The sequence below is a fragment of the Cherax quadricarinatus genome, chromosome 62, assembly GCF_038502225.1.
Source record: "Cherax quadricarinatus isolate ZL_2023a chromosome 62, ASM3850222v1, whole genome shotgun sequence".
In the NCBI taxonomy this organism is placed as follows: Eukaryota; Metazoa; Arthropoda; class Malacostraca; order Decapoda; family Parastacidae; genus Cherax; species Cherax quadricarinatus.
Window position 1 is genome coordinate 13,130,345 of NC_091353.1, and position 23,279 is coordinate 13,153,623.

The following is a 23,279-nucleotide window of genomic DNA, read 5'->3' on the forward strand; positions in this document are numbered from 1 at the left end:
CTCTTGCTTTCTATTTTGAATTTTTATTCACACAAAAAATAGAAGATTTTCTGTTACTCAGACTACTGCAATATTGTAATAATTGTATAAATAATGTCAACACATTCATGACTGCGTATTAGAATGGCTAGTGCGACATTTATTGGACAATGACGTCATTTGTTTACTCTTGAACACGGACAAAACTCAAACATTTCAGCTACTTTGAGCTCCATTTCAAGGTCCTTTTCATAGTAAAACCAATCAAAATCACCTCTATTTCTATATGATTTCCATTCTATCAAATGAGACCAGGAAAATGAGAATACAACCATAAATACTATACTGAAATACACCTCAAAGTCGGCGTTTTAATCCAAAAACACGGTTGGAGTTTTTTTTTTTTCTCATTATGCACTGCGTACTGCAGGATTTTTTTTTGTACTGGACACACTGACCACACAAACCCATTATCTCACACATGGGCCTACCAGTTTTCTCCTGCTTGATTTGAAGCTGCTAGAATTTTTGAGTATATATATATATGTCAAACACATTGGCTTGTAAGGTGTATATATACGACCAAAATAGTCAAAGGGTTAAGAGTGTTTCTGACTTCAGTTAGTAATGTGATGATTGTGAGAGCATTTCTGATGCTAGTGCAATAAATTAATCAGTCTTAGAACTCAATAAAAACAATTAAACTCAAAGGACAGTGTGATAAATGAGGAAGAAACCTTGGATCGTAGTGTGGTGAATAAACTGTAGAATGCAAAGAATAGTGGCAGTATCATTATTTGTGAAGAAGCATTCAAATGACTTTCTTCCTTTGCGTTGGTTCATATAATTGGCTTTATGGAGATTAGGTCGTCACTTTCAGTCTTTTAGAATTGGATAGACCCATCAAGGGGGATGCCATGAAGCTGGTGAAGGGCTCTTGATCCAAAGAAATGGAGCTAACATCTCCTTACATGAGTTAAGCCTGATTACCTCCCATTCCCTTTACACCTGCTGTCCTTGTTCACCTAGCAGTAAGTAGATACCTGGGTGTTAGTCACCTTATACCTGTTGTCCCTGTTCACCTAGCAGTAAGTAGGTACATGGGTGTTAGTCACGTTATACCTGTTGTCCCTGTTCACCTAGCAGTAAGTAGGTACCTGGGTGTTAGTCAACTATTGTGATGCATCATGGGGGTAAGGCAGTATACCTTAGATAGGCCTGGGCTTTTAAATGAGCTGAGGTAGGACAACAGCTCTTAGCCTGTAAAATTGATTTGTACGAAAAAAAAAAAATTCTGCATTTATCACTTCCAATGATAAAAAATAACAACAACAACAACAACAACAACAACAACAACAACACAATAATTATAACATTGGTTAGTAAGACAAACATGTAGAATACATGCAAACTAACCACAGGGGAAGCTGAATGACAGCTTGAGGCCTTTTGTGTTGCAATCAACACATCTTCAGGAACTTGCAATGTTGCAGAAATGAGTAGGAGGAGTAGCTAGAGTCATTCCCTTGAGCACTTCCACCTGGACTTCCTACTTATTTCTGCAACACTGCAAGCTTCTGAAGATTTGTTGATTGCAACACAAAAGGCCTACAGCTATCATTCAACTCCTCCTGTGCTCGTTTTGCATCTTGTTCACAATTACTGCATAATGTAGAATATATATTAGGTAAATATAATGTATGAAAAAATAATAATCTTCAATTTTTCCTTCATGCTTTTACATTATGAGTCAATAATAAGAGATATATTACACAAGATAACAACAACCTTTGTAAAAATACTTGCCCAATATTATTCCAGACGATGTGGTGAGAATCCGACCAAGTGACGAGTGTTGGTTATTGGGGAAACAAACAAGTTGCTTTAATGTCACACACCATTTGTTACAAAAACATTATTCACTTGTCTAAACACACTTGTTCGCAAGCACAGCAAAACGACAACAAAATAAACATCTGCTAAACTCAGTAAAATGAGTGTGGCTATTTAACTGACTCAGTACAATGAATGTGGCTTTTTAACAAGCTCAGTACAATAACTGGCTTTTTCACTGCCTCAGTACAATGATTGTGTCTTTTTAACATGCTCAGTACAATGACTGGCTTTTCACTGCCTCAGTACAATGATTGTGTCTTTTTAACATGCTCAGTACAATGACTGGCTTTTCACTGCCTCAGTACAATGATTGTGGTTTAACTACTGCAGTCAAATTATTGTAGTTTTAACTGCCTCAGTAAAATCATTTCAACTTCATCTCATTCACTAAAATGAACTGACAGTAAATATTCAACAATACTTTTAGCTTTAACATTTACAGAGCAGTGCTGTATGACCCTTATGGGTTTACCACTTAGTTATGATAATAATATTATTTGCAGAGCCACTTGACTGTCGAGTTTTAACAGTTTACTGGCAGCAGATGTTCACTTGTTGCCCTGACGATGCCCGCTGCCCAAGCCTCCCTCCACACTACACCAGCCAATAAGTTTGAGCATTTCTACGAAATCACACAGGCTGAGACACACACACCTTAAATCCCTAGAAAAACACAAGCACAATTTGGAAATAAAGCGGAGAAATCATGCACATTAAATGAAAAGCCCGTACAGTCAGCTCTCAACAGGCATCCTCTGTATGGAGGTAGACCCCGCTTTACAGCGCTTTGCTTTAGTGTTTCATTAATGCAGCAGTTTTCAATTATACCCATTCTTCATTTATTCAGACTTCCTACAATAAATATATTCACCACTCACTATAAGCTAAGGATGAAAATATTTTAAGGTAAGTTATGTGTGTATCGTATATGCATTTTTTAGGCCTAGCTTTATTGCTCATCTGAAAGTGAAAAAAAAATATGATTCGCTTTGCAGTGATTTTTGCTTTACAGCAGTAGCCCAGAACCAAACCTGCTGTATAAATAGAGCCCACCTGTAATGCAATTTTTCATAAATGCAATTGAAAAAATTAAACAGCTTGTATTATGAAAGCCTTTCTGTGCACTATTCAATTATGGACGTACTTTCCAATCAATTTTATGAAAATATTTTCTATATAGGTAGTAGGTTGGTAGACAGCAACCACCCAGGGAGGTACTACCATCCTGCTGAGTGTAAAACGAAAGCCTGTGATGGTTTTACATGATGGTAGGATTGCTGATGTCTTTTGTCTGTCTCATAAATATGCAAGATTACAGGTATGTCTTGCTACTTCTACTTACACTTAGGTCACACTACACATACATGTACACATTTATTTATACACACTCATCTGAGTTTTCTTTGATTTTATCTTAATAGTTCTTGGTCTTATTACTTTTCCTTTTATATCCATGGGGAAGTGGAATAAGAATCTTTCCTCCGTAAGCCATGCGTGTTGTAAAAGCCAACTAAAATGCAGGGAACAATGGGCTAGTAACCCCTTTTCCTGTAAAGATTACTAAAAAGAATAAGAAGAAAATTGTCAAAGTGACAAGTCTGAATGTGCGTGGATGTTGTGCAGATGATAAGAAAGAGATGATTGTGGATGTTATGAATGAGAAGAAGCTGGATGTCCTGGCTTTAAGTGAAACAAAGCTGAAGGGGGTGGGAGAGTTTCAGTGGAGAGGAATAAATGGGATTAGGTCAGGGGTTTCAAATAGAGTTAGAGCTAAAGAAGGGACTATAAATGTATTAATTCAAGGATTATGTGGAGTAAAATAAAGATTAGATGTGAAAAGTGGGTTATAATAAGCATGTATGCACCTGGAGAAGAGAGAAGTGTAGAGGAGAGAGAGAGATTTTGGGAAATGTTGAGTGAATGCATGGGGAGTTTTGAATCAAGTGTGAGAGTAATGGTGGTTGGGGATTTCAATGCTAAAGTGGGTAAAAATGTTATGGAGGGAGTAGTAGGTAAATTTGGGGTGCCAGGGGTAAATGTAAATGGGGAGTCTTTAATTGAGCTATGTGTAGAAAGAGATTTGGTAATAAGTAATACATATTTTATGAAAAAGAGGATAAATAAATATACAAGGTATGATGTAGCACGTAATGAAAGTAGTTTATTAGATTATGTATTGGTGGATAAAAGGTTGATGGGTAGGCTCCAGGATGTACATGTTTATAGTGGGGCAACTGATATATCGGATCATTATTTAGTTGTAGCTACAGTTAGAGTAAGAGGTAGATGGGAAAAGAGGAAGGTGGCAACAACAAGTAAGAGGGAGGTGAAAGTGTATAAACTAAGGGAGGAGGAAGTTCGGGTGAGATATAAGCGACTATTGGCAGAAAGGTGGGCTAGTGCAAAGATGAGTAGTGGGGGGGTTGAAGAGGGTTGGAATAGTTTTAAAAATGCAGTATTAGAATGTGGGGCAGAAGTTTGTGGTTATAGGAGGGTGGGGGCAGGAGGAAAGAGGAGTGATTGGTGGAATGATGAAGTAAAGGGTGTGATAAAAGAGAAAAAGGTAGCTTATGAGATGTTTTTACAAAGCAGAAGTGTTATAAGAAGAGCAGAGTATATGGAGAGTAAAAGAAAGGTAAAGAGAGTGGTGAGAGAGTGCAAAAGGAGAGCAGATGATAGAGTGGGAGAGGCACTGTCAAGAAATTTTAATGAAAATAAGAACAAATTTTGGAGTTAAACAAGTTAAGAAAGCCTAGGGAAAGTATGGATTTGTCAGTTAAAAACAGAGTAGGGGAGTTAGTAGATGGGGAGATGGAGGTATTAGGTAGATGGCGAGAATATTTTGAGGAACTTTTAAATGTTAAGGAAGAAACAGAGGCAGTAATTTCATGCACTGGTCAGGGAGGTAACCATCTTTTAGGAGTGAAGAAGAGCAGAATGTAAGTGTGGGGGAGGTATGTGAGGCATTACGTAAAATGAAAGGGGGTAAAGCAGCTGGAACTGATGGGATCATGACAGAAATGTTAAAAGCAGGGGGAGATATAGTGTTGGAGTGGTTGGTACTTTTGTTTAATAAATGTATGAAAGAGGGGAAGGTACCTAGGGATTGGCGGAGAGCATGTATAGTCCCTTTATATAAAGGGAAAGGGGACAAAAGAGACTGTAAAAATTATAGAGGAATAAGTTTACTGAGTATACCAGGAAAAGTGTACAGTAGGGTTATAATTGAAAGAATTAGAGGTAAGACAGAATGTAGGATTGCGGATGAGCAAGGAGGTTTCAGAGTGGGTAGGGGATGTGTAAATCAAGTGTTTACATTGAAGCATATATATGAACAGTATTTAGAAAAAGGTAGGGAAGTTTTTATTGCATTTATGGATTTAGAAAAGGCATATGATAGAGTGGATAGAGGAGCAATGTGGCAGATGTTGCAAGTATATGGAATAGGTGGTAAGTTATTAAATGCTGTAGTTTTTATAAGGATAGTGAGGCTCAGGTTAGGGTGTGAAGAAGAGAGGAAGACTATTTCCCGGTAAAAGTAGGTCTTAGACAGGGATGTGTAATGTCACCATGGTTGTTTAATATATTTATAGATGGGGTTGTAAAGGAAGTAAATGCTAGGGTGTTTGGGAGAGGGGTGGGATTAAATTTTGGGGAATCAAATTCAAAATGGGAATTGACACAGTTACATTTTGCTGATGATACTGTGCTTATGGGAGATTCTAAAGAAAAATTGCAAAGGTTAGTAGATGAGTTTGGGAATGTGTGTAAAGGTAGAAAGTTGAAAGTGAACATAGAAAAAGAGTAAGGTGATGAGGGTGTCAAATGATTTAGATAAAGAAAAATTGGATATCAAATTGGGGAGGAGGAGTATGGAAGAAGTGAATGTTTTCAGATACTTGGGAGTTGACGTGTCGGCGGATGGATTTATGAAGGATGAGGTTAATCATAGAATTGATGACGGAAAAAAGGTGAGTGGTGCGTTGAGGTATATGTGGAGTCAAAAAACGTTATCTATGGAGGCAAAGAAGGGAATGTATGAAAGTATAGTAGTACCAACACTCTTATATGGGTGTGAAGCTTGGGTGGTAAATGCAGCAGCGAGGAGACGGTTGGCGGCAGTTGAGATGTCCTGTTTAAGGGCAATGTGTGGTGTAAATATTATGCAGAAATTCGGAGTGTGGAAATTAGGAAAAGGTGTGGAGTTAATAAAAGTATTAGTCAGAGGGCAGAAGAGGGGTTGTTGAGGTGGTTTGGTCATTTAGAGAGAATGGATCAAAGTAGAATGACATGGAAAGCATATAAATCTATAAGGGAAGGAAGGCGGGGTAGGGGTTGTCCTCGAAAGGGTTGGAGAGAGGGGGTAAAGGAGGTTTTGTGGGCAAGGGGCTTGGACTTCCAGCAAGCATGCATGAGCGTGTTAGATAGGAGTGAATGGAGATGAATGGTACTTGGGACCTGACGATCTGTTGGAGTGTGAGCAGGGTAATATTTAGTGGAGGGATTCAGGGAAACCGGTTATTTTCATATAGTCGGACTTGAGTCCTGGAAATGGGAAGTACAATGCCTGCACTTTAAAGGAGGGGTTTGGGATATTGGCAGTTTGGAGGGATATGTTGTGTATCTTTATATGTGTATGCTTCTAAACTGTTGTATTCTGAGCACCTCTGCAAAAACAGTGATAATGTGTGAGTGTGGTGAAAGTGTTGAATGATGATGAAAGTATTTTCGTTTTGGGGATTTTCTTTCTTTTTTGGGTCACCCTGCCTCAGTGGGAGACGGCCGACTTGTTGAAAAAAAAAAAAAAAAATTCTATATAGAGGAGAGTGATAAGAGAAGCTATTGTATAAGATTTTTATATAATTCACCAATTATTTTGCTAAATACAGAATATCTAACACATAAATTGAGTTTAATATTTAATATGTGCACTTTTTCCTGACTGTGTATATTAACCCTTTCAGGGTTGCTAGGCCCTCTCCGAGACTTGTTCTCAGGGTCGCCAAATTTCAAAAAAAAAATATTATTTTTTCCTATGAAAAGATAGAGAATCTTTTCCCGATCATAATTACACCAAAAGTATGAAATTTGATGGAAAACTTACAGAATTATGCTCTCGCGAAGTTAGTGGTCTAGAAGATGTTTACGCAATGGCGATTTTGCCCACTTTGAGCCCTATTTTTGGCCAATTCCAGTGTACTAGTCGTCAAAAATCATAACAATTTCACTAGAACTCCATTTTTTCTATCGAATGAATACAAGAAACCACCCATTTACCGATTTTAACTATCCAATAAAGTGGTCAGAATTTAGCAATTTTGCCAATTTCACACAAATTTCAAAAGATGCCAATTTCCGAATAGGGTCCAGAATAAACAAGAAAGACATTCCTGGCACTAAAATAATGTTTCCTCTGTTCATTAGTCACGTCCCCACACCCCTCTTACATTCTTTTGCTTTCCACTTTGAATTTTTATTCTCACAAAAAATAGAAGATTTACTGTTATGCAGACTACTGCACTAGTGTAGAAATGATGTAAATAATATCAGCGCACTTGTGAAAGAATATCAGACTCGCCAGTTGACGTGTATTGGACGCGTAGCATGATTTGTTTACTTTTGAACTTTGGTAAAAACCGAACATTTCTGCTACTTTGAGCTCAATTTCAAGGTACTTTTCATTGTAAAACCAGTCAAAATCATCTCAATTTCTGTAATATGTCTTCCATTCTATAAAATGAGACCAGAAAAACTAGAATACAACAATAAATACCATATGAAAATACAATGCAAAGTTGCTGTTTTAATCCAAAAACACGGTCAAAGTTTTTTTTTCTCATTACGTACTGTGTGCTGCAGGATTTTTGTTATACTGCGCACACTGACCACATAGACCCATTCTTTCATATGAAGGCCTACCGGCTTTCTCTCACTAGATTTGAGGGAGCTAGAATTTAGGCGCACTATTTTTTTTATTATTATTTTATTATCACACTGGCCGATTCCCACCAAGGCAGGGTGGCCCGAAAAAGAAAAACTTTCACCATCATTCACTCCATCACTGTCTTGCCAGAAGGGTGCTTTACACTACAGTTTTTAAACTGCAACATTAACACCCCTCCTTCAGAGTGCAGGCACTGTACTTCCCATCTCCAGGACTCAAGTCCGGCCTGCCGGTTTCCCTGAACCCCTTCATAAATGTTACTTTGCTCACACTCCAACAGCACGTCAAGTATTAAAAACCATTTGTCTCCATTCACTCCTATCAAGCACGCTCACGCATACCTGCTGGAAGTCCAAGCCCCTCGCACACAAAAACTCCTTTACCCCCTCTCTCCAACCTTTCCTAGGCCGACCCCTACCCCGCCTTCCTTCCACTACAGACTGATACACTCTTGAAGTCATTCTGTTTCGCTCCATTCTCTCTACATGTCCGAACCACCTCAACAACCCTTCCTCAGCCCTCTGGACAACAGTTTTGGTAATCCCGCACATCCTCCTAACTTCCAAACTACGAATTCTCTGCATTATATTCACACCACACATTGCCCTCAGACATGACATCTCCACTGCCTCCAGCCTTCTCCTCGCTGCAACATTCATCACCCATGCTTCACACCCATATAAGAGCGTTGGTAAAACTATACTCTCATACATTCCCCTCTTTGCCTCCAAGGACAAAGTTCTTTGTCTCCACAGACTCCTAAGTGCACCACTCACTCTTTTTCCCTCATCAATTCTATGATTCACCTCATCTTTCATAGACCCATCCGCTGACACGTCCACTCCCAAATATCTGAATACATTCACCTCCTCCATACTCTCTCCCTCCAATCTGATATTCAATCTTTCATCACCTAATCTTTTTTTTATCCTCATAACCTTACTCTTTCCTGTATTCACCTTTAATTTTCTTCTTTTGCACACCCTACCAAATTCATCCACCAATCTCTGCAACTTCTCTTCAGAATCTCCCAAGAGCACAGTGTCATCAGCAAAGAGCAGCTGTGACAACTCCCACTTTGTGTGTGATTCTTTATCTTTTAATTCCATGCCTCTTGTCAAGACCCTCGCATTTACTTCTCTTACAACCCCATCTATAAATATATTAAACAACCACGGTGACATCACACATCCTTGTCTAAGGCCTACTTTTACTGGGAAATAATTTCCCTCTTTCCTACATACTCTAACTTGAGCCTCACTATCCTCGTAAAAACTCTTCACTGCTTTCAGTAACCTACCTCCTACGCCATACATTTACAACATCTGCCACATTGCCCCCCTATCCACCCTGTCATACGCCTTTTCCAAATCCATAAATGCCACAAAGACCTCTTTAACCTTATCTAAATACTGTTCACTTATATGTTTCACTGTAAACACCTGGTCCACACACCCCCTACCTTTCCTAAAGCCTCCTTGTTCATCTGCTATCCTATTCTCCATCTTACTCTTAATTCTTTCAATAATAACTCTAGCATACACTTTACCAGGTATACTCAACAGACTTATCCCCCTATAATTTTTGCACTCTCTTTTATCCCCTTTGTCTTTATACAAAGGAACTATGCATGTCTCTGCCAATCCCTAGGTACCTTACCCTCTTCCATACATTTATTAAATAATTGCACCAACCACTCCAAAACTATATCCCCACCTGCTTTTAACATTTCTATCTTTATCCCATCAATCCCGGCTACCTTACCCCCTTTCATTTTACCTACTGCCTCACGAACTTCCCCCACACTCACAACTGGCTCTTCCTCACTCCTACAAGATGTTATTCCTCCTTGTCCTATACACGAAATCACAGCTTCCGTATCTTCATCAACATTTAACAATTCCTCAAAATATTCCATCCATCTTCCCAATACCTCTAACTCTCCATTTAATAACTCTCCTCTCCTATTTTTAACTGACAAATCCATTTGTTCTCTAGGCTTTCTTAACTTGTTAATCTCACTCCAAAACTTTTTCTTATTTTCAACAAAATTTGTTGATAACATCTCACCCACTCTCTCATTTGCTCTCTTTTTACATTGCTTCACCACTCTCTTAACCTCTCTCTTTTTCTCCATATACTCTTCCCTCCTTGCATCACTTCTACTTTGTAAAAACTTCTCATATGCTAACTTTTTCTCCCTTACTACTCTCTTTACATCATCATTCCACCAATCGCTCCTCTTCCCTTCCGCACCCACTTTCCTGTAACCACAAACTTCTGCTGAACACTCTAACACTACATTTTTAAACCTACCCCATACCTCTTCGACCCCATTGCCTATGCTCTCATTAGCCCATCTATCCTCCAATAGCTGTTTATATCTTACCCTAACTGCCTCCTCTTTTAGTTTATAAACCTTCACCTCTCTCTTCCCTGATGCTTCTATTCTCCTTGTATCCCATCTACCTTTTACTCTCAGTGTAGCTACAACTAGAAAGTGATCTGATATATCTGTGGCCCCTCTATAAACATGTACATCCTGAAGTCTACTCAACAGTCTTTTATCTACCAATACATAATCCAACAAACTACTGTCATTTCGCCCTACATCATATCTTGTATACTTATTTATCCTCTTTTTTCTTAAAATATGTATTACCTATAACTAAACCCCTTTCTATTATACACTAGTACGTCAAAAACCCTGGTGCCTAAGCCGTACTAGTACGTCCAAAACCCTGAAAGGGTTAATGTGGTTTAGACAGGTGAATCAACCAATTAAGATATCCGACCAGGGGAAGAATTCATCCTAAGAACAGTTTGTATTGTAGGAAGCACAGGACCTGATGGACGAAATATCTTTTAAATTAAGTGTCATAAACCGCTTATTGAGTCTTATTAACATATTTCCTGGTATATATTCTACTACTGACGTATGCATTTCCACCTGTGTAGATCCGTCTGTGTGGAACCTAATCTTAAGTCATCCCATTTTATGTGATGACCGAGAGAACTATGATTAACCTTTTAACTGTGTCTGATGTACTAGTGCTTACTGCTGTTACTGATTAGTGATAATTTTTTTCAACAAATTCAACATATCAAACAATCATAAGTTTTCATCAGATTTTAGTCATTTGATTCAGAAAGACAAACTATTATCTAACTGTAAGAAAAATATTTTTTTTTAGTTTTCAAAATCTTCCCACAGTTAAGGAGTTAATTACATGTGCACTGTTAAGATTTTTGTTTGTGAGTGTACACACTACTAACATCTCTACAAGTGAGAGTTTACAAACACCCTGCAACACTGATCATCCTGCCCACTATGTAACTCCTCACTCTCCAGTTATGTACACTTGCTCCTTGCTTTACAATGGCTCAATAAAACTTTCAAATATTTTCTGTACTGTAGAGTACTGTACATTTACTGGTAGGATAAACTTGTTGTTTATTTACTTTTCAATGCTAACATTTAAGTTACAGGAATTATTTGTTAAATTACTTATTGAGTGACAGTACTTATTTATTTGTAATGGAGGTGGTAGTAGTAGTGGAGGGTAGTGGTAGTAGTGAAGGATAGTGTTGGTAGTAGTAGAGGGTAGTGGTAGTAGTGGATAGTACTAGTGGAGGGTAGTGGTAGTAGTAGATACTAGTAGTGGAGGGTACTGGTAGTAGTGAATAGTACTAGTGGAGGGTAGTGGTAGTAGTGGATAGTACTAGTGGAGGATAGTGGTAGTAGGGGATAGTACTAGAGAAGGGTAGTAGTAGTGGATAGCAATAGTGGAGGGTAGTGCTAGTAGTGGATAGTACTAGTGGAGAGTAGTGGAAGGTAGTGGTAGTAGTGGATAGTACTAGTGGAGGGTAGTGGTAGTGGATAGTACTAGTGGAGGGTAGTGGTACTAGTGGAGGGTAGTGGTAGTAGTGGATAGCAATAGTGGAGGGTAGTGGTAGTAGTGGATAGTACTAGTGGAGGGTAGTGGTAGTAGTGAAGGATAGTGTTGGTAGTAGTAGAGGGTAGTGGTAGTAGTGGATAGTACTAGTGGAGGGTAGTGGTAGTAGTAGATACTAGTAGTGGAGGGTACTGGTAGTAGTGAATAGTACTAGTGGAGGGTAGTGGTAGTAGTGGATAGTACTAGTGGAGGATAGTGGTAGTAGGGGATAGTACTAGAGAAGGGTAGTAGTAGTGGATAGCAATAGTGGAGGGTAGTGCTAGTAGTGGATAGTACTAGTGGAGAGTAGTGGAAGGTAGTGGTAGTAGTGGATAGTACTAGTGGAGGGTAGTGGTAGTGGATAGTACTAGTGGAGGGTAGTGGTACTAGTGGAGGGTAGTGGTAGTAGTGGATAGTACTAGTGGAGGGTAGTGGTAGTAGTGGGTAGTACTAGTAGAGGATAGTGGTAGTAGTGGATAGTACTAGTGGAGGGTAGTGGTAGTAGTGGGTAGTACTAGTGGAGGGTAGTGGTAGTAGTAGTAGCAGTAGTAGTAGTGGGAGGCAGTGGCAGCAGTGGACAGTAGTAGTGAAGGGTTGTGGTGGTAGTAGTAGTGGAGGGCAGGAGCAGTACTAGTGGAGGGTAGTGGATAGTAGTAGTGTAGCATAGTGGATAGTAGTAGAGGGCAGTGGCAGTAGTGGATAGTAGTAGGGGAGGGTAGTGGTTGTAGCAGTAGTGGAGGGAAGTGGCAGTAGTGGATAGTACCAGTGGAGGGTAGTGGTAGTAGTGGGTAGTACTAGTGGAGGGTAGTGGTAGTAGTAGTAGCAGTAGTAGTAGTGGGAGGCAGTGGCAGCAGTGGACAGTAGTAGTGAAGGGTTGTGGTGGTAGTAGTAGTGGAGGGCAGGAGCAGTACTAGTGGAGGGTAGTGGATAGTAGTAGTGTAGCATAGTGGATAGTAGTAGAGGGCAGTGGCAGTAGTGGATAGTAGTAGAGGAGGGTAGTGGTAGTAGTAAATAGTAGTAGTGGAGGGTAGTGGTAGTAGTGGATAGTACCAGTGGAGGGTAGTGGTAGTAGAAGTAGTGCAGAACAGTGGCAGTAGTGGATAGTAGTAGTGGAGGGTACTGGCAGCAGTGGATAGTAGTAGTGGAGGGTACTGGCAGCAGTGGATAGTAGTAGTGGAGGGTACTGGCAGCAGTGGATAGTAGTAGTGGAGGGCAGTGGCAGTAGTGGATAGTAGTAGTGGAGGGCAGTGGCAGTAGTGGATAGTAGTAGTGGAGGGTAGTGGTAGTAGTGGATAATGATGAATGGTTTTGAAAACCGACAAGTTGAAGACTGAGACACTTATGCAACACATGGGAATCTTTATTGAGGAAACGTTTCGCCACACAGTGGCTTCATCAGCCCAATACAAAGTAGAAAAGTGTAAGGAGAGGAGGAGTTTGAGATAATCAGTCTCTCAGCCTGGAGTCAATGTGTTCAGTCCATCAGTCTTGTAGAATGTACAGCATAGGGCCATAGACGTGGCTTATATACAGTGGACCCCCGCATACCGGACGCATCGCATACCGTACAATCCGCATACCGGACGCTTTGATCGCAAAAATTTTGCCTCGCATACCGCCCAAAAACCCGCTCACCGCCCTTCGTCCGAGACGCGTCCAATGTGCGGCCTGAGCCACGCTCACATGTTCCGCCGGTGGCATTGTTTACCAGCCAGCCTCCGCGGTAACATCCAAGCATACAATCGGAACATTTCGTATTATTACAGTGTTTTTGGTGATTTTTTTTCTGGAAAATAAGTGACCATGGGCCCCAAGAAGGCTTCTAGTGCCAACCCTACAGCAATAAGGGTGAGAATTACTATGGAGATGAAGAAAAAGATCATTGATAAGTATGAAAGTGGAGTGCGTGTCTCCGAGCTGGCCAGGTTGTATAATAAACCCCAATCAACCATCGCTACTATTGGTGGTACAGCTGCTGCTGTACCACCGTCAGCTGCTGCTGCACTGTCAGCTGCTGCTGCACTGTCAGCTGCTGCTGCACTGTTAGCTGCTGCTGCTGCTGTAGTACCGTCTGCTGCTGCTGTAGCATCGTCTGCTGCTGCTGTAGCATCGTCTGCTGCTGCTGTAGCATCGTCTGCTGCTGCTGTAGCATCATCTGCTGCTGCTGTAGCATCGTCTGCTGCTGCTGTAGCATCGTCTGTTGCTGCTGTAGCATCGTCTGTTGCTGCTGTAGCATCGTCTGCTGCTGCTGTAGCATCGTCTGCTGCTGCTGTAGCATCATCTGTTGCTGCTGTAGCATCGTCTGCTGCTGCTGTAGCATCGTCTGCTGTTGCTGTAGCATCGTCTGCTGCTGCTGTAGCATCGTCTGTTGCTGCTGTAGCATCGTCTGCTGCTGCTGTAGCATCGTCTGCTGCTGCTGTAGCATCGTCTGCTGCTGCTGTAGCATCGTCTGCTGCTGCTGTAGCATCGTCTGCTGCTGCTGTAGCATCGTCTGTTGCTGCTGTAGCATCGTCTGTTGCTGCTGTACCACCGTCAGCTGCTGCTGCTGCTGTAGCACCGTTGTTGGTGTGGCTTATTGAGAATACCAAGAAACAATTAACCCCAGAGGATTTGCCACCCAGGATAACCCAAAAAAGTCAGTGTCATCGAAGACTGTCTAACTTATTTCCATTGGGGCCCTTAATCTTGTCTCCCAGGATGCAACCCACACCAGTCGACTAACACCCAGGTGAACAGGGAAAATGCCTGGAACTAGTGCTCATATTGGTGAATTTAGAGCCAGCAAAGGTTGGTTTGAGAGATTTAAGAATCGTAGTGGCATACACAGTGTGATAAGGCCTGTTCTGGAAGAAAATGCCAAACAGGACCTACAGTACTCAGGAGAAAAAGGCACTCCCAGGACACAGTGTCTCATCAGTCATTGCTGCATCTTCAATAAAGGTAAGTGTCATTTATTCTTCATTTAGTAGAGTAGTACATGCACAATATATATTGTGCATGTATCCTTCTCTTTGTGTGTAGGAAAATGTATATTTCATGTGGTAAAAATTTTTTTTTCATACTTTTGGGTGTCTTGCAAGGATTAATTTGATTTCCATTATTTCTTATGGGGAAAATTCATTCGCATACCGAACATTTCGCATAACAACCAGCCCTCTTGCACGGATTAAGGTCGCTATGCGGGGGTCCACTGTACTGTAGTCAGGTGAGGCGAAGCAGGAGGAGGTGGGGTCGTAGTGGTACCATCCACTAGTCGAAGTAGATTTTTGTCCAAAGATTGGACAAGTTTTGAAGAATTCTTTGTATCAAGATCCCATGATGATGCAGTGTCTGACAGTTGTGGTGAATGGTTTTGAAAACCGACAAGTTGAAGATTGAGACACTTATGCAACATATGGAATCTTTATTGAGGAAACGTTTTGCCACACAGTGGCTTCATCAGTCCAATACAACTGTCAGACACTGCATCATCATGGGAACTTGATACAAAGAATTCTTCAAAACTTGTCCAACCTTTGGACGAAGACCTACATCGAATAGTGGATGGTACCACTATGTGTCCCCCCCCGCCTCCTGCTTCGCCTCACCTGACCACAGTATATAAGCCATGTCTATGGCCCTATGCTGTACATTCTACAAGATTGATGGACTGAACACATCAACTCCAGGCTGAGGGACTGATTACCTCAAACTCCTCCTCTCCTTACACTTTTCTAATTTGTATTGGACTGATGAAGTCACTGTGCGGCAAAACGTTTCCTCAATAAAGATTCCGACATGTTGCATAAGTGTCTCAGTAGTGGATAGTAGTAGTGGAGAGTAATGGTAGCAGTGGATAGTAGTAGTGGAGGGTAGTGGTAGTAGTGGATAGCAGTAGTGGAGGGTAGTGGTAGTAGTGGAGGGCAGTGGAGGGCAGTGGTGGTAGTGGACAGTAGTGGTGGAGGGTAGTAGCAGTAGTGGATGGTAGTGGTAGTAGTGGATGGCAGTGGTAGTAGTGGATAGCAGTAGTGAAGGGTAGTGGCAGTAGTGGATAGTAGTAGTGGAGGGTAGTGGTAGTAGTGGATAGCAGTAGTGGAGGGTAGTGGTAGTAGTGGAGGGCAGTGGCAGTAGTGGACAGTAGTAGTGGAGGGTAGTAGCAGTAGTAGATAGCAGTAGTGGATGGTAGTGGTAGTAGTGGATAGTAGTAGTGGACAGCAGTGGTAGTAGTGGAGGGTAGTGGCAATAGTGGATAATAGTAGTGGAGGGTAGTGGCAGTAGTGGATAGTAACAAATAACAAAAAAAGGCACAATACCGTGACTGGAACGATACACAAATAACCCACACATAGAAGAGAGGAGCTTACAACGACGTTTCGGTCTGACTTGGACCATTTACAAAGTCACACTAACGAGAAGCAGAGCAGGACGGGTATACAGTAGGGCCCCGCTTTATGGCGTTCCGCTAATACAGTCATTTCAAATTATGACCAAAACTCACTATACGGCTCCCCCCACCTGACATTTTAATACGGTCACCGTGCCCCACCCTGTTTGTTTACATTCTCTGTGAGATTCGTAAGCACTAAATCTCTCCATTATGTCTGGAAACTCCAAAATTTCAAGTGTTTTTAAAAGTTATTTCATATTTTATATATACTCTGATAATTATACTTATGTATACCTGTACCTAAATAAACTTACGTACTGTGCTGGCATGCAGGTACACATTAAAATCAGTAAGAGTGTCTTATATCTCGAGATGTCATATTAGTACTGATAATAATAATCACCAAGTCTCATTAAATGTCGTATATTACGTTAATATACACATTTTCATTAATCCATCCATGATACTTTTTCAAAATTATATAATAAACACGATACATAACATATAAAGATGATAAATACACCCCACAATAGAATAAATAAACATAAATATGAGATGTGGTAGCCAGATAACTTGTACAAGTGACGGCAAGAATAACACTTTCTCTAGTCTAGCATAAGAGAAAATGTGTTACTGGGGTAACTGTAGAAAATTATTCCTTTTGTATGTATGTAAGTTTATTTATTCAGATATACACAAATACATTTACATAGATTATCATACATAACAGCATATGTGTAGAGAACCCAGGATAACCCAAAAAAGTCAGACAGAGTGACTTATTTCCATTGCCTTCACTCAGAGCGTCATTTCTTCTCAAAATGATGTTACATGAGAATGGGAGTGTTCCTCTTTATTTATTCTACCGTATCAATGTAGAGACAACTTGTACACAATGTAACTTGTACACAAACCGGACGTGTACACTTTGTTTGTTTACAAAACTTACGTTCACCTGGTTTGTTTGCATAACTCTTCGCCTGTCCTCCCTCACGTACTCATTCTCTCTCTCTCTCTCATTTATTTGTTTTACAGTGGAACCTCAAAAATCGAACTTAATCCGTTCCAGGAGCTAGTTCTAAATTCAAAAAGTCTGAAATTCGAAGCAATATTTCCCATAAGAAATAATGGAAATACAATTAATCCGTTCCAGAAACCAAAAAATATTCACACAAAAAATACATTTTATAGAGATTAATTACAGTTTTACATAAAACAAATACTATAGTTTTTAATTATGTATAGTAATACATATAAAATAACATTTTTACTTACCTTTATTGAAGATTGGTGATGGCATCTGGAAGATAGGGAGGAGGAGAGAGGGAGTTGGGGTTAGTGTTTGGAAGGAGAATCCCCCTCCATGAGGACTTCAGGTAAAGCCCTCTCTGAGGTTACTTCCCTTCTCTGTCTTTTAATGCCACTAGGACCAGCTCCCTCTCTGAGGTTACTTCCCTTCTCTGTCTTTTAATGCCACTAGGACCAGCTTGAGAGTCTCTGGACCCCTGTCTCACAAAATAACTGTCCACAGTCCTCTGTTTCTGGCACCTCTTTAACATTTCCCTAAAATGGGACATGGTTCTGTCACTGAACTTGTTGCAAAGATGGCTTGTTTCAGCTTGCTCAGGGTGGTACTTCTGCACAAACATTTGGACATCATTCCACTTGGCACAAATCTCCTTAATCTTTGAAGAAGGCACCTCATCCACTCCCTATATTAACACCTTTCGCAACATCAGCTTCCTTGATTTGTTCTTTCTTTGACAGGATAGAACCAATGGTCGACTTGTTTTTCACATACATCCTGGCAAGCTCAACAAGTCTCACACCACTCTCATACTTCTGTATTATTTCCTTCTTCACATCTATGGTGTTTTTCACTTTGTTTACCACAGGGGTACCACTAGCAAGTTTCTTTGGGCCCATGGCAGCTTATTTCACAGTCCCACAAGCACTAAACACAACGAAATAATCGTAAAATGCATGAATGAGAGCGCAGGTTAGTGTTCACTCAAGCATAAACAAAGCTAGACTGCTCACAGCGCCTGCGCGGGGACGTGGACAGAGCGAGCGGCAGATAGGTCCCATACCCGGCAGTCCAAAAATAGGGGTGCGTTCGATAATAGGGACACAGTTTGTCCAAAAAAATCGTCCTATTTTCGAAACATTCGATATGTGATACGTTCGATTTTTGAGGTTCCACTGTATCTTGTTTACTCACCTCTGACCCTACATTAAGACTACAAATATTTTAAGGTAGTAATGAGTGAATTGTATATGCATTTTATCACTCTGGGTGGAATGGCCTGGTATGGTAGCCAGGCTGACTACCATACATACCACACTTGATTTCTTACAATAAATAGTACTCATCTCACCCTAGATTAAGACTACAAATATTTTAAGGTAAGTAATGAGTGCACTGTGTGTATTGTACTTTTTTATTGTTTTTTGATGCCTAGTTCTATTGCTAACTTAATATATGTTAGTGTAAGCTTGTTATCTAGTATTTGTATGCATTTATAAGGGAAAAAAAAGGGTGTTCCACAGCTGGCTGTGGTGCAGCAGCAGCAGAAGCTGACCGTGGCACAGCAACAGCAGCTGACCGTGGTACAGCAGCAGCTGACCATGGTGCAGCAGCAGCTGACCATGGTACAGCAGCAGCTGACCGTGGTGCAGCAGCAGCTGACCGTGGAGCAGCAGCAGCTGACCGTGGAGCAGCAGCAGCTGACCATGGTACAATAGTATTTCTCACCCTTTTTTACCACAGGGTTGGCACTAGAAGCTTTCTTTGGGCCCATGGTGGCTTATTTAGCAGTTACAAACACTAAAAACACTGGAATAATACAAAATTTATTGAATGTATGCATGCAACCATCCGCCCTGGCTTGTAAACAATGTCACACTTGCTCAGCTGAGGCGCTCAGGCCAGACGGACCAGATGGCCACGTTCGGGATGAACGATGTAAGTTGAGTTTTTCAACATAGGTCAGGGTCAAATTATTACGCTGACAAGCATCTTAAGTCAGTTTTATTGTAGGTTGAGGCCATCGTGAGTCAGGGGTCCACTGTACATACAAACCAAAAGCAGAGCTAAAAGGACTGAGCTACGAGAAGTGTGTGTCTAAGCTGGATCCCAGTATCAAAGCTAGAGTTGTGGTGCTGGTCAAGGGCTTGTGATACAAGGAGTTAGAGCTGCATCCCATTCCCTAGGAATGAGATGAAGCAATCATGTTTGGTCCCAAACAAACAGAAACAGCATCAGAGAAGAGGTGAGATGATTACCATTTAGTTCTACAAAGTGTAATATGTGTCTAATTTATCAATGATTTATACAGTGCCACAGTAGAAATAAAGATGGACCTGGAACAAGATGGCCCCACTTTACAGCGCTCTGCTTTACAGTGTTTCGCTAATGCAGCAGTTTTCAGTTATACCCATTCTTCATTTAGTCAAGACTTCCTACAATAAATATATTCACCACTAACTATAAGCAAAAGATGAAAATATTTTAATGTAAGTAATGTGCAAATTGTATATGCATTTTTTAGGCCTAGCTTTATTGTTCACTTAATAAATGATAGTGTAAACATGTTATTAGGCTTTTATATGCATTTGAAAGTAAAAAAGGGCTATGATTCACTTTACAGCAATTTTTGCTTTACAGCAGCAGCCCAGAACCTAACCTGCTGTATAAACAGGGCCCTCCTGTATGGTAACCAATAAACTGTAGGTAGGAGACATGTATGCACAGATCAAAACATTTATTAAGGAAACATTTCACCCTGAAGCAGCAGCTGGTGGCAAGACGTTGCCTTACTAAATGTCCTAAATAGTGCAAGTGTATCCCTGACCTACAATAGAAATGAACTCCCCACAGTGCGTCAAAAATGACGTGAACTAACATATGTACATCTGTCATTGAAAGAGGTGGGACCAAGAGCTAAAGTTCAACCCATTCAAACTCACATAGGTAACAACATACTTAAACATACCTTGTATATTTACAAATATTTTTTTTCCTGGGCAAATCTCAACAAAGCATCTCTCAGTGTCATTAGTAATATTGGCAGAATTTTATCAATACATTGTACACTGCTAACAATAACAACAAAAAACAGACACTGAAGACCAGAGTTTTGATCTACAATGTGTGTTTTCTCTTCATGAAATTTCTAAGCTGATACTTGTATTAATAATAAAAATAAAAATGCCTTTTAAACACTTTCTAACACTGAATTCATTGCTAACAAAAAGTTAAAGAAATTAAATCAAATAAAAGTTCATATTTTTATAAATAATCTATTCTACTTTGAATATACAGAGCTGGATTAAGATTTTGTAGGCCCCTGGGCTACAAGTACTGTAAGGCCCCTGGGCTACAAGTACTGTAACGCCCCTGGGCTACAAGTACTGTAAGGCCCCTGGGCTAGAGTACTCTGAGGGGCCCCAGTGATATTTTCAAAGGGAAAAAAGTTTAAGAAATATTAAATTTATTTTTACAAGGCTAACCACAATTAAAATTCAAACATTTACTTTGCATAATTTCTTGGAAACAACTTTCTCCAAAAATCAGCAAATTGTAAGTTGTTGAGAACATCTCTGGAGGCCCTCCAGCTGGTGGAGGCCCTCCAGCTGGTGGAGGCCTCTGGGTTGCAGCCCCTAAAGCCCATGCCTTAATCCAGCCCTCTGAGTATAACATCTCAGCTCAGAATCTCATGTCTTCTACAGTACATTATTTTTGTTTACTAGTAACAAAGACAACTAACAGCACTACACCACTACATGAATGGCACCATCTCACTTGCTATTAATTGCTCTAACTAGCAACTCCAAGCACTCACCGTCATCCTCATCATCATCATCGTCACGGTAGAGTATAGGTCCATCCTCGTCGTCGTCGTCCACTCGAGACTCTTGCAACGAGTTGGGGAGGACAGTGTTGGGAGGAAGGTAGGTGAAAGGAACACTGTTCTCCTTATTTTCCCCTGATGACTTGTCTCCGTCTCCTCTGCTATAAGAGAACCGGATGGGCTTGGTGCTGTGGTGGGATGAAAAACATGGCTTAATTCTAGCAGACTACAAAAGGAATGCTTATTGTCATGCATAAGTCATGCAGAATATTCCTCATTTCGTTCAACATCTAGACCACCTATAAATCTCATATAATATATTATCTCATGACAATGATAGGCTTATAAATTTTATTTTTTAATAATTCACTTTAATATTTATAAACAGAACAGCAAAATTTAGTGGCCACATTGTAAATCTGTAAACATGACATAAATGAACTGAGATAATGTTTACACTGATAAGTATAATAGAGACCTTCAAGCCATAAAATCCTATAATATTTTAATGGTGAATCTCACTGGCAGCAAATACTGAATACCTGTACTTTCAACCCTAATTAGATTAGCTATTGAAAGATATAAAAATTACAGATTTGAGATTCCATCATTAATATTAGAGCACAGTTCTTGTACAACTGTGATTGTTTACAATGATTATCTGTCATTGGAATCAGTGGCCAAGTACAAATGTTTACTGAGTATTAATCAATATCCACAATACAATATGACTTTTTGGTCAACCTAATTTTTAAACTAGGACTTCTCACTTACATAAAATAATTTTTAAATATGTGCAAAGCTCGCAAGAGCAAAAAAAAATTGCAGAATTCAGTACCACGTCATGCATTAGATTAAAAATTTAAACTGGTCACTGCATCCGAGAATATGCTTTAAAAATGGTTTTTATACTTGCATAACTTCAGAAGCCTGAGCCACTACTATCCAAGACACCTTAGTGGCAACACTGATTTAGCACATTCATTTTGGGGGGTTTATGAGATTACCATAATATTTTGGGGCAAAGATAACTGAACCAAGTTTTTAAACTTCTGATAAACATAGTACACATTAGATCCTCATTGTAATAAGGTTTTTAAGTATCATGCAGGTTTTGTCTGGACATGCAAAATAGCCAGCAACATGCAAGACAATGAAGCCCAGGTCAATGGAAAGCCTTGAAAATTTTGGCAGTTCAAGACAAGTTGGTTTTCCCTTTTGCATTAATCAATTAATAAAAACTAATGATTCCAGCATCCCTACCTAAATAAATAAATAAATAAATAAATAAATATAAATATATATATATGTATATATATATATGTATATATATATATATATATATATATATATATATATATATATATATATGTATATATATATATATATATATTTTTTTTTTTTTTTATTATCACACCGGCCGATTCCCACCAAGGCAGGGTGGCCCGAAAAAGAAAAACTTTCACCATCATTCACTCCATCACTGTCTTGCCAGAAGGGTGCTTTACACTACAGTTTTTAAACTGCAACATTAACACCCCTCCTTCAGAGTGCAGGCACTGTACTTCCCATCTCCAGGACTCAAGTCCGGCCTGCCGGTTTCCCTGAATCCCTTCATAAATGTTACTTTGCTCACACTCCAACAGCACGTCAAGTATTAAAAACCATTTGTCTCCATTCACTCCTATCAAACACGCTCACGCATGCCTGCTGGAAGTCCAAGCCCCTCGCACACAAAACCTCCTTTACCCCCTCCCTCCAACCCTTCCTTGGCCGACCCCTACCCCGCCTTCCTTCCACTACAGACTGATACACTCTTGAAGTCATTCTGTTTCGCTCCATTCTCTCTACATGTCCGAACCACCTCAACAACCCTTCCTCAGCCCTCTGGACAACAGTTTTGGTAATCCCGCACCTCCTCCTAACTTCCAAACTACGAATTCTCTGCATTATATTCACACCACACATTGCCCTCAGACATGACATCTCCACTGCCTCCAGCCTTCTCCTCGCTGCAACATTCATCACCCACGCTTCACACCCATATAAGAGCGTTGGTAAAACTATACTCTCATACATTCCCCTCTTTGCCTCCAAGGACAAAGTTCTTTGTCTCCACAGACTCCTAAGTGCACCACTCACTCTTTTTCCCTCATCAATTCTATGATTCACCTCATCTTTCATAGACCCATCCGCTGACACGTCCACTCCCAAATATCTGAATACGTTCACCTCCTCCATACTCTCTCCCTCCAATCTGATATTCAATCTTTCATCACCTAATCTTTTTGTTATCCTCATAACCT

The 23,279-nt window shown here is 40.2% G+C and overlaps 1 protein-coding gene across 8 annotated transcripts in view; it reads right to left on the minus strand.

The window, feature by feature from the left end:
* LOC128687247 (phosphatase and actin regulator 2-like) overlaps positions 1 to 23,279 on the minus strand; it is a 1,174,904-nt gene that overhangs the window by 139,983 nt on the left and 1,011,642 nt on the right. For all 8 annotated transcript variants that reach the window (XM_070098451.1, XM_070098450.1, XM_070098449.1 and 5 more), the window contains one exon: positions 20,965 to 21,161. In XM_070098451.1, coding sequence (XP_069954552.1) covers positions 20,965 to 21,161 — 197 coding nt within the window. The remainder of the gene's footprint in view (positions 1 to 20,964; positions 21,162 to 23,279) is intronic.